This window comes from Simochromis diagramma, unplaced genomic scaffold, assembly GCF_900408965.1.
Source record: "Simochromis diagramma unplaced genomic scaffold, fSimDia1.1 OVJJ01000419.1, whole genome shotgun sequence".
Taxonomy (NCBI): Eukaryota; Metazoa; Chordata; class Actinopteri; order Cichliformes; family Cichlidae; genus Simochromis; species Simochromis diagramma.
In genome coordinates, this window is record NW_024387244.1 from 5,618,089 (window position 1) to 5,630,987 (window position 12,899).

General features: G+C 38.3%; 1 protein-coding gene across 2 annotated transcripts; it reads right to left on the bottom strand.

Annotated features, from left to right (window-relative positions):
* Positions 1-1,349: 1,349 nt before the first annotated feature.
* Positions 1,350-12,510, bottom strand: scamp4 (secretory carrier membrane protein 4). Of its 2 annotated transcripts, none has more exons than XM_040052806.1 (7): positions 12,362-12,510; positions 11,917-11,943; positions 11,471-11,599; positions 11,198-11,354; positions 5,658-5,759; positions 3,026-3,143; positions 1,350-2,898 (listed from the first exon to the last, which is right to left on the bottom strand). In XM_040052806.1, the coding sequence occupies exons 2-7, from the start codon at positions 11,921-11,923 to the stop codon at positions 2,710-2,712; spliced, it is 702 nt and encodes a 233-aa protein (XP_039908740.1). In that variant the 5' UTR covers positions 11,924-11,943; positions 12,362-12,510; the 3' UTR covers positions 1,350-2,709. The 2 variants fall into 2 exon arrangements, with proteins under 2 accessions (XP_039908740.1, XP_039908741.1); XM_040052807.1 differs by lacking the exon at positions 12,362-12,510 and adding an exon at positions 12,037-12,349.
* Positions 12,511-12,899: the final 389 nt, after the last annotated feature.

The following is a 12,899-nucleotide window of genomic DNA, read 5'->3' on the forward strand; positions in this document are numbered from 1 at the left end:
TTTCCTAAAGGTGCTTGTGTGGGTTCCCTCCCACTTCCTCCCACAGTCCACTAGGTTAATTATCAATTCTAAGTTGGTCATAGGTGCAAATAATTGTCTCTCTTTGTTAGTCAAGCAACAGACTACTGACTTTCTAGGAGGTGTTTAAGTTATTAAAATTAGACCCCGACCTATTTATTGGAAAATTGACATTATTTGCTGACAGATATTTGCTAATCGGTTAGTATCTATTAATGATGGCCCAAAACATGAAAGTTAAAAAAAGAAGACACGGGAGTTGTTATGAGTGTTGACATTGCCCCCTGGTGGGCAAACTATGTAAAGTGCAACTTCCTGTTGGCAACCAATGTCTTCAGAATTTACAAATACAACAATTTGAACTAAGTAGTGGGAGTGTAAACTAGTAAATTCATGTAACAAATGATGGCAAAATCTCTTTTTTTATGCATCTGAAAGAAAAAGGAAATCAGCTAATGTATCCAAATATTGGTATTAGTTTTAAACATCCTGTATTGGGCTCTATTTGAAAAGCTAAAGCCAGGGTCCCCAATCCCAGTCCACGAGGGCCGGTGTCCTTGCCGGTTTTAGATCTCACCCTGGGTCAACACACCTGAATCACATGATTAGTTCATTACCAGGCCTCTGGAGAACTGCAAGACATGTTGAGGAGGTCGTTTAGCCATTTAAATCAGCTGTGATGGATCAAGGACACATCTAAAACCTGCAGGACACCGTCCCTCGTGGACTGGGATTGGGGACCCCTGAGCTAAAGGATAATAGTGTTGCTGAAATGAATTCATCAGCAGTAAAACTGTGAGGTGAAATATTATCAATTTTCAGGGGCTTCTTGTGAAGCAATAGCTGCTACTTCTGTATGACGAAATTCAGATTAGTTGAATTTAAGAATAGTAGGATTGCAACATGATGAGCTTTACTGGAGCAGATTTCATCCGGAATTTTAGGATGTCAAGAGATACTTTTATTCATACCCCGAAGCATTTCACTAGTGTCTCACAGCAAGAGAGTGAAGTCAGGCAAGAAATGTACAAGCTCCACAAACTGACAGGACTGCTTGCAAAAAAAATCAGACTGGCATCTGGTTCAAATCACAGCTGAAAAGCTCATTCGCTATGATTTTTGGTGTTCAGACTATCAAAACAGAACTGAGATACATGAGTTTTCTTGCAGTTTAAAGACAGCATAAAAAGTATATATAAAACTCAAGTAAAAAGATTTAAACTCACTCTATATTAAAGTAGCTGTGGCAGAACTGACTCATTTTTAAGACTTTCAACATAAATCCAACAATTACATGTATTTTTATGATAAGCAGGGACAGGCAAACACAATGTGAATAAGAAGATTTATTGAAATGCTGCAACAGTGTTAGTTTAACATATCCATTTTATCAGTCACTTATCAAATATCAGAAAAATCAAAGTATTAAATTTGGCAGTTGGCCATAAAGGGCACTTCAGTATGTTGAAAAGAAAAAAATAAATAAATAGTTGTGTATCTATGAGGGAGCAACCTTTTTCTATGACAGCGCTTTTACTTCAAACAAGCTTTATCTGGATCAACGGTGTTGCATTACCAGCATATATACATATTTCTTAAAAAAAAAAATGCAATAATTCCTCAGTCATGTCTGATATTAGACTATGTTTAAACAATTTGTTACCACATCTGCATGCATTAGTTCACTCAGCCAGCGGTTTGTACCCGTCTTTACTGTTTACATGACATCCGTTCATTTGTAATAAGAGAATCGCCTTCATTCAGAATCCCACAGCAGGCTGCATGCAACACAGTGTAGACCCCAGATGCAATAACTCAGTCTATCTGGGAGAAAATTGAAAGTTGCTGGAGGTTTGACAACAGCTGATAAGGTGCTGTCACTGCAGGGCACTGACCACTAAAAGCAAACAGTGTAGCTTTAAAACAACAGGAATTGTGAAATACTGAGGTGGAGACACCCAGCCCCCTCCGTCGTAAGAGTAGAAAGTGTTTTGGCTCAATGATAACTTGCACAGAAGAGTTGCTTCACTGAAGCATCCAGTTTTACAAAAAACAAAAAAAAGAACAATGAGTGTTTTTTAAGGCAAAAATCAGGTGTTCAGGCTTTTTTTTTTTTTTTAAACATGCAAAAATCTGCACACAACAGTAAGGCGCATTTCAATACATCACAGGCAAGCGTGGACATATCAAGCAGACCATCAAAAATAAGCTCAATTTATGCTCAAAAACATAAAATTACAAAAAAAAAAAAAAAAAAAAAAAAAAAAAAAAAAAAAAAATCACCAGTTTGCACACTGTCTTCTTGCAAAAAAGAAAAAAAAAAACCAAACCCTGCTCTTCAGCATACCATTTTTTCGAGCATGCAATTCTGGCAATATACAAAAACAATCCTATTATAGAGGTCTATAAGGCACACATCTCTCACACACTCTTGAAAGTGTTCACTCTTTTTCCAATTGAGTCATTCATTTTAAGGACTAGATGTAAACAAAGCTGAAATGGAATGGTATAATCTAAGGATAGTCCTCTACCACATGTGTAGAGGCTTTCTGATAAAACTCTGTCCTCTCATAAAACACACCTGTATACTTTGAAATGTAAGGGTTAAATAAATGGCGTTTTTGAAGTGCTTTCTTGAACATTGGTTAAACTGCCAGTTATCTGTCTCCCCCTAGAGGCGATTCTTAGCCATCACCAGTGACTGTTGTCGGGATAGCTGGGCACCGCCGTAGGGTACTGTGGCAAACTTGGGCCTTGGGCAGTCTGAGCGACGGCGTTAAGTCCCGCTTCCCTCACCGGTGCACTCTTCCACATCCCGGTGCTCCACTCTTCCTGAGCTCGCTGCATACTACCGCCACCACCACGGTACATTCTGTGCACCTGGAGAAAGTGGGTGTGTTAGGTAGTTGTTGGTGTGCTTTGGTGTCTGCAAGGAACTGCGTGCACGTTGACCCACACAAAGGTAAAGGTAAGTGCGTGTGCATTTTCAGCATAGGCGTTCACTCACCTTAATGAGAACCAGTGCCATTAAAGCAGTCACCAGAGTGAAGAGCAGAGTTGTGATAAGCATCACTACAGCAGAGCCCACATTTTGGCTGAAAAACGTCACTGTTGCAATCCAGCCGCTTTGTTGTGTTGGTGAGGGTGAGATGGAGTTTTATGGGTTAGTGTATCAGACAGTATGCACTTAGCAAAGTGGATTTAATACAAATGCAATTTAAAGTTTTATTAAAAAAAAAAAAAAAAAAGAGCCACGAAGCAGTGAGAACTGAGGCATAGCGACAAACAGCACAGCAATGATCAGCTAACACATCGACCAAAAGTCTTATTATCATTACATCTTATTATTACTTCCTACATTTTTAAAGATTTTCTGGCCTGGTTCTTATATGGAGTGTTTCTTTTTACTGACGCATTCAAGGCGCTTTACACAGCTTGCCTCATTCACTCATTCATACAGACATTTTTCTACACGCAAGTGTTTTCTATCTAACATTCACACTCTGAAGAACGCATCAGAGAGCAACATGGGGGTCAGTATTTTGCCCAAGGATACTTTGGCATACAGATTGGAGCAACCAGCGATCAAACACCAATCCTCCAAATAGTAGAAGACTTGCTGAGGTTTAGCCACCCCTGTTTTCATGTTTTATGTTAACAAAAAGAAAAAGAAAAAAAAGAAAGAAAACAAGATACTACTTGACCTACACTTACTGGCCACCTTCATGGTCATTAGGTACACCTTACCAGTACCAGGTTAGATCCTGTTTTGCTGTCATAACTGCCTTAATTCTAGGTGACAGATACAACAACGTCCTGGAAACTTTTCAGTTCATAATCGCATGATATCGTCACACAGTTGCTGTAGATTTCTCTGCTGACCAACCATGATGAGACTCATTGCACGACATCTCAAAGTTGCTCTATTGGATTGAAATCTGGTGACTGTGGAGGCCATTTGAGCACAGTGAATTCACTGTCATTTTCTTACATGCCGTCATGCCAAATTCTGACTCCACGATCCAAATGTTGCAGTAAAAATTAAGACTCATAAGACAAGGCAACATTTTTTCAATCTTCAGTTGTCCAATTTTGAGAAGCTTGTGTGAATTAGGGCCTCAGGTTTCCTGTTCTTAGCTGGCAGGAGGTTTCCCTACAGTGGTCTTGCTACATCCCTTCATTTTTAACGAGTGGTTACTTTTCCTTTCTATCAGCTCAAATCAGTGTGGTCATTCTCCTCTGTCAGCAACAAGGTATTTTGATTCCAAGAAGTGCTGCTCACTGGATATCTTTTTGGGACCAGTCTCTGTGATTCTAGAGTTTGTTGTGTGGGAAAATCCAACGGTTTCTAAAATACTCCGACCGGTTTGTATGGCACCAACAACCATGCAACATTTAAGTTTGGGGGCAATATAGCCTCAAAATTAAATCACTATATTTTTTAAGAAAATGTGCCACAATGTAATTATACTTCTGAAGCAGAAAAAAAAAGACACTGAACACTAAAAATGGTAAAAGATTTTCTATCTGGGATGTTGTAATGTGGCTTGGTCTCTTTAACCATTTGCATAACAGCCTCCTTTTCCACCATTTAAACTGGTCTCATGTACTTTGCCAAACAATATATAACCACGTCAATGATTTGCATCCATTTTCTGCTCTTCCAGTCTATACGCAGTTTAACTAGCTATGCACCAGTGACGTTTGGTTGAACCATTTGTTTACTTTTGGACTGTACACAGCTGCCAGCATCTCTCCTACTTGCCTGTCACCCTAGCCCAGTTGTACTCCACAGTGTGTTTTTGCCTCGAGTGTTGAAAAGAAGTTTGTCCATTCAGCTGGAACAGGTTTCTAGCATATTTTCCAAAAGTATTGCGCTATGTGGGGGGTGTTAGAGCAGCTCCCTTTTTACCAAATCTTCAGCAGCAGAAATACACTTCTCACTGTCAGATATGTCACTTTGTTGTGCATGAGGGACATAAAGGCACAGTGTTGCTATAACGATATCACAAATGACCCCCCCCACCCGCCAAAATCAGCAGGTCATCTTGACCATGTCTAAATTAATTGAATGGCTGGCATGTGATTGGCTGATTAGATAAGTGCTTAACAAACAGTTGGACAGGTGTACCTAACAATGCGGCCAATGAGAGTACAATGTCTCTAAAAACAGATCGATGTCAGTAATACAGGAAACCGGTTTAGAAACACCACTTCATAAAAACTTTGCGAAATTTAAAAAAAAAAAAAAATCCACAAAATTTAAACCACATTGTTATTCTGCAGCTCAAACATATACAAAATAAATTAAAAAATAAAAAATAAATAAAATGCACTTTCATTCTGTATTTACATACAACTGGGTAGATAACAGACTAAAAATGGCAATTATTTTCAATTTTAAAACAGTTTGAAATGTTTCACCTCCTTATATGTTAACTTCATGATTTTTTTATTGAACAGATGAGAAACAGCCATGTGTGGTGAAAAGCACATTTTCCAGCTGCCTTGATCATCAGAGAGAAACCTTCATGACCCAATCCGATAAAAAAAACCCAAAACAACATAAAATAACAAAATAAATAAATAAACTAGCAGCCAACATGTGTGGTGTTCAAAGCAGGTTTGGTTCAACTTACCATGTTCCCCAACCAGGGATGCCGATAGCCTGGATGAGGGCCAAGACACACTGAAAGAAGAAGATGAAGAAGAAGGCCATGAAGTTGAACGAGCTGTCAGCCCTATGAAGAAAATAAGAAAAGAAAATACAAAGATGATACAGTAGAAAAAAAGCCCGAAGGTTTTCCATTTCTGTGGCAAAGTTGCTTCTTCCTTCTTGTTGGCAAGATTTGAGTCAAACTACCACACATACTTGCAGAGAAACATGAACAAGTCACAGAAAAGCTGGAAATGTTCTCAGTAAACTCAAAAGATGGGTGCAAATTCAAATCAGAAAACAAGCAGCACAGTCAGAGCTGATCAAACTTTTTGGGGGCTTGTATTCAATTCAATGAATTTTATTTATACAGCACCAAATCACAACAACAGTCGCCTCAAAGCGCTTTATACTGTAAGGTAGACCCTACAATAATACATACAGAGAAAACCCCAACAATCATACAGGAAGAAACCTCTACCAGAACCAAGCTCAGGGAGGGGCGGGGCCATCTGCTGCGACCGGTTGGGTCGATTTCTGTCCGCTCTAAAGAGTTCATTCTATGAGTATTAGGGCTGCATAAGAAAAGAAATATTGCTGATACTTTTGAGAAGAAAGTTGAAATTTCAAGATTAAACCGAAAAACTATTTTGAGAAAAAAATTCAAAATCTACTTCAAAGTTTTTCAATCTGACCATCTTTTTAATGTCCTTATCGCCACAATATGATTATGTGTTAAAAGAGAAATCATATTCTTCCTAGTTACCAAGAACGATTTTACTAACTCAGAGGGTATTGCAACCGTGGCAGTTTGTCTTGTAACGACAACTGTAATCTCCACGTTTTGACTTTTTCCTCAAAATTATGAATAATCTTTTTCTTTCAGTTAGATTTGTTTTATTTCACTTTTAAATACCAAAAAAAGCTCACCTTTTCCGCTTTTATTAACTCGTGTGAATTTGAAGACATTAAATTTAACAACCGTTAATTCCTGGCACAATTTAACCCAATGGCAAAAAAGTGCCAAAAGTGTAGTTCCTCGAATGGCCACAAGAGGCTGGTTCCAAAACCAAGTAAACCGAGTAACCTGACACGCTCCTCGACATGTGCAAAAGAGTGTGTGTGTGTGGGGGGGGTGTAGAGGAAAACACACACACACACATATATATATATATATACACATACATATATATATATATATATATGTGTATATATATATATATATATATATATATATATATTAGGGGTGCAACGATACACAAAATTCACGGTTCGGTTCGGTTCGATACTTTGGTGTCACGGTTCGATATTTTTTCGATACAAAAAAATGTTCATGCATTTTTAATTTGTCATTTATTAAAATTATAAATATATATTTTAACTCAAAAGTACAGTTTTTAAATTTAACCCTAACCCTTGTGCGTGTTTTTTATTTTGACAGCGAATGCGCACCTGCGGACCACTTATGTGCAGCCCTGGTTATTTAGCTCATCATATTGCAGCCACAGAAATTCTTTTGTCCATGAAACCATAAAGCTGCACTTTCTTTTTGCCTTATAGTCTGATTTGTCATAACTTCTCCGTTTTGTGGTAAGCTTTTCTTTGGCTGTCACTTCTTCACCCTGACCTGTCTTATTTGGCTCAGCAGAACTGAAATGCTTTTACACGCTCACTCACATAAGCTCAGCGATTCTCTGCGCGATCAACCTCTCACATGTTTAAGCTGCGGGAGATTTCACTTGTCATGTTTGCATAGTAAGCTAACGATTAATAAGACGATGTCAGAGGAATTGGTGCACAAATTATCATCACTCACAGATCAGTGCTGTCGCTCTCTATACACAGTTCGCACGATTGCAAAGTGAAAGCAAAAAAACAAGCGCAAATTCAAACGCGACTTCAATATGTCACATATTGACAGTGGCTCACCGATGCCAATGACATAATTACCCAGCTACATTTCTGAAAGAATGCAAAAGCATTGACATATATTTTTCCTACAATAGCCCGACGGGCAGGGAAGAGAGATTTTGGTAGCCCGACTGAAAAAATCGCTAGCTCCGGGATGTCGGGCTAGCGATATTGCGAGCCCTGTATCTGATTGAGGAATCACTCATCTTTGGAAAAGAGAGTTTATTACAGAGAAATGTCTCTTTCCAAAATAAAAGCTATACTATCCGCTTCTTCTGGGCTATATTCTCAGCAGCATAAGGAGAATCATGTGCTAACAGCTGTCTAAATGACTCGGCTAAAGTTAGTAGCATGCTTGCTTTTTTTTGTCTGCTTCCACTTGTCTTTGCACTAGGATGATGTCGGCGTAAATGTGCAGTCATATTCGTTGTGTTCCCACTAGTGCTTTCAGGTTAATCTCGTTGAAATGACCTTAACGCCACAACACGGCAAATCTCCGTTAACGAGCTACCGCCGATGTTTGGGGCTAGACTGCAAACACGTTAACGAGCTAACTGCGCTAACACACTAGTTCACACCAATGTAATTGAGCATTGCATGGCACATCCAACATACTGTTTTACTTTAGTCCATGACTCGCTTACCTTCAGGGTCATACGTCACATGAAAACCAAAATAATTCCAAACGCCAGATCTGAATGTTGCAAGTAGAGCTTAACTTCTGTCTCGCTAGCTTGCCCTGCTCTCTTCCTTCTGACCATGCTGTCTGTGTTGAGCGCTCAGTGGATCTGCGCTCGACAGTGCAGCCTAGGCGGAGTAGTCGAACACAGATTCACTGAGCGCTCAACACAGACAGCATCGTCAGAAGGAAAATTGATAAAATAAATTACAAATGTTGTATTGTTCGATACATATGCGTACCGAACCGAAAGCACTGTATCGAACGGTTCAATATCGATACGAATATCGTTGCACCCCTAATATATATATATATATATATATATATATATATATATATATATATATATATATATATATATATATATATATACACACACACTAGGTGAATACGCAGTAGTAGCAGCAAGCAGGTGAATTCTGTACATTAAGTGAATTAAATAAGAATAGACAATCTGACTATTTTACAGAATAGACAATATAAACATATTTAAAATTAAAGGAATTTGAAATGTACATTGTGCCTGGGTTTAGAGTGTCAACACAGATGTGCAAGTTTAAATGTCCACCATTATGGGCCAGTATCTAACTTATTTTTGTAACTCATCCTTTTAGATTTTCTTAAGGTTTACAACTAGGGACGTGGTCACTTTGACAGGCATCTGTAGCAGACTGCTATTTGCTAGTTTTTACCACTATAAATGTGAATCATTGAATTAGACTTCTCCATTATGCTGATACCTTTTAGAGCATGTTTAAGAAAATTATCTGACAAATAATGCACCCACAAAATTTATGGAGGCTTGCTGGCATTAGTGGTGACTTGGCATTTCACACTGATTTAATATGGTCATTTTTAGTTCCAGAAAAACTAGATTGATATAGCTGTAAAGCTCAAATAGAAGCTTCAAGCTAAGAATGTTGTAATCCCATAACCTTAAATTCATGTGGATATAGTACACATGAAGCATTCATTTCACTGTTTAGTATTTTTTTTTTTTTTACTATTTGATGAAAAAGTTTTTTCATCACAAGTTAAGTTTGTTTCCCCCACCCCAAAAAACAAAATAACTTATTCAGGAACATTTCCCTTATATTCAAAATGTTATAACCTGTTACTGTAATGTACACATCAAATTCATAATAAAATTAATCCGATATACACAAAAAGTATCCCATGCCAAGATGTTCTTGTCAGTCTGAAAACCGATTGTCATTTTAAATATCTCTATCTAGCCTTATTATTACTTTGACCTTCAGATGAATCTATTACCCTGAAGGAAAGGTCAGAGATTAACTATAACATGATATTATAAATCTTTATAGAGTACGTTCTATATGTTGACAACACACCCCACTTTAGCTTCTAAGTTAAAAGGCTTTTGGTCAATTTTCAACCAATAAATCCTTAAGATGATCTTGAAGACATCGGTGGATGGAAGTAAAATTTTAATGGATTATTAACATGACGCCACTCCACACGCTTAGAAAGTTTTACCATAATTTATGATAAACTTTTGAAGCCATCATGTTTACAGAGAGTGAGACATACATGCATGCAATCAAATGCTAACAAAAACACACATGTCCCTGGTGGAGGCGATCATAATCTTCATCTTTCCTGAACATACTGACACAAAATTACACATGCAGATAGTAGTACGTAAACCCTTGAAACTGAGAGCTTTGAATCAGATATATAATCTTCAGGAAATACTTTTAGACCACTTTTCTTGACACATGGTGCAAGCAGCTCTCTTAAGCTCACTCAACATCTAACTGATTCAAAGCTATGACTTTTTTAAGAGACAAAAAGCCTACATGTCTTCTAATTTAATGCTTCTAAATTAAGATAAAACCGAGTCTATTTTACTTTAAAAAGCTTAGAAACACTGTGTTTAACCAGATACTTACTCTGAATGGCATTACCTTGGCAAAGGAATCCTGGAGTCATTTTTGACCAGGATATGTGCTTCAATGCGCATATTTACCAAATATGGCGCACTGCTTTCTTGCATTTGCGCAATATGTCTAAAATTTGAATCATCATGTCTAAGAGTCATGGTGAAATAGTAGTTCATGCATCTTTATTTGTAGGCTTGAGTATTGTAATTCATTATTATCGGGTTGTTCTAAAAGCACCCTGAAAAACCTTCAGTTGATCTTAAAACTCATATATAATGACCCTATTGTTTACAATACTTTTAGTATTGCCCACAGCAAAGGAAATACAAATAACAGGATATAATGCTGCATAGTCCACAGGTGTGATTGTCCCCCCCCCCCTTCTCCCCCCCTCACCAGTTTTGTTAACTGGGTTAATGCTTGTTTTTTTTTTTTTTTTTTTAACTGGGTCAGCAAACCAGGTCTCTGTGACAGGGGCCTAAATTACTTCGTTTAATTTATTTGTGTACAATGCTGAAAACTATTGGGTTTAAGAATTCATGCAGCCGCTAACAATTAACTGGAATTGCAGCCCTGGAAAGATAACAGGGGTGTTCTTTAAAAAAAGAAAAAGAAAAAGAAAAAGTGAAGAGTAAAAGTAAAACCAGTAAAACCTGCACCTTTTGGCATAGCTCTGGAATAATGCAACTAGATACAGGTGAATTTTCATTTTCCCTTGATCTATATTATGTTTATTGCTGCTTTTTAAGCATTCCAGACTGGAAAACAAAACAAAACAGCTTTTGCCGTAGAGCCTTTGCTCATTATAGTCTTCTTCTTTGGAACATGCTTGAAAGCCATTCGTTTTTCTCTCTGCCAGTTTTACTCCCTGGGTAAACATTTGACTTTGATAATGTGTCATCTGAGTTTGTTTTGCATTTATAAGAACTTTTTAATGTACGCCTGATGTTATGCTAAAGTTGTAATGTATGCATGTGTGTAATCAGAAGCTGCTCATAAATTTGGGGCAATTACTAAATGATAACTGACCTGAAAGCTTTGTAGAGTGGTCTAAACCAGCAGGTGTAACTACAGGGGCAGAAGAGGATGAGCCAGAGCAGGGAAAAGCCAAAGTTTGTGGCACCTCCACCCCCGGCCCACCAAGCAATACATCCGATTAAATTTACACACAGTGTTCCCGAATACACTGCAAAGAGGAGAAATAAGCGTGCGTTAAAAAAAACAAAGGGAAATAAGTACTTTCTCAGCAAAAATGGAAGGAATCCATATGCTTCCTGTTCTGAAGAAACTGAAGACACTTACTCATCCAGAGGATGTAGACTCTGCGTACCAGCAGCTGGTGGGGCGCAGGGATTTCCTCTTCAATGTTCTGGTAAAAACATGGCTTTATTTTCACAAACTTGGGCAGGGGTGGAAAGTTATTGGCCCGCTCTGAAACACGAAGCAAGATTACATCATAAAAGTACTGCCATAGTAATAGTTTTTATTTGAATATATCTGAATACAGTGCAGGGAGGGAGAGAGAGAAAATGAGGTATAGTGGAGTTGTACTTTAAATAAGAAGATTTCAAACATGAGGCTTGGAGGCCAAAACTGGCCTGCTAAAGGGGTCCAATGTGGCCCACTGGAAGGTTTTTGCAGGGAGTAAAAATTGCAACCCACCCCTTCTTTTTTTTTTTTCTTTCCCACCCCTTCTTTTTTTTTTTTTCTTTCCCACCCCTTCTTTAGATAGACAGATAGTAACCAACCTGCCATTTTGAAATTCCACGTCTTCCCTGAAAAAGAGGAATATACAAAAAAGAGACGTAAATCTCCACACATTTTTAAATTATATATTTAACTGCCATTAATTTTGTGCCAGTGCTAACCTTGATTTATACAAATTCAAGCTAACCTTAGACCACTTGCAGGAACAGTAAACCCTCTAATTAGTTCTAACTGCAGATTTCAACTTTGCTCAAATTGTATATCGATTTCAATACGCCAACAGAAACACTTTCATGTTTTACCAATGCCAACGTGAAGTTATTAACTCTTTGCTTTACGTGAGACATTTTAGAGTTGATAGCAGCTAAGGCGTGTTTCTAAGCAGTTAGTTGTCGTACAGTAGCAGATATGAGCTCAGTGACTCTTTATCTCACGCTGCTGCTTCATTTGAATAGCAAATGGACAGCAAAGACATGTCGGTTTTACCGGGGTAACAGAATATCCTTGCGGTTCAGTCGACGACAGCGGTGGGGTCCTCGAATCATTTAGGAATCGCATGCGCTTTTTCGACCCATCATCTGCGACTGCGCTAACCCGTTCACCACATGTAGTTCAAAACTGTTTATATTCGGCAAGTACAGGGGACCAGTAGAACTACACGTCCCAGCAGCCATTCGAGCGGTAAACGGAAAACGCGTGACTTCAACATGACATCGTTTCCACCCAGTCCCCTCTCTGTAAACAGTATAGGAGAGGCCTTTTTAATCATAAAGTAGAGAAATGAAAACCTCATTAACACATTCATAAACATTTAGCCGCTTTACTGACACAAAAAAACTGTTGGTCCGGGACACTGGAATAGTCGGGAGTTTATACCGGCCCATTCCTTTATTTCACACAACATGGCAACCGTGACTTCAGAAAGTCAAACTCTTCTGCCAATCACAGAGCCCGAATCATCAGCTACACTGGGCGTTCTTTGGTTCATAGCATCGGGTGTCCCCTATGGAGTGGCTAGTGTCGG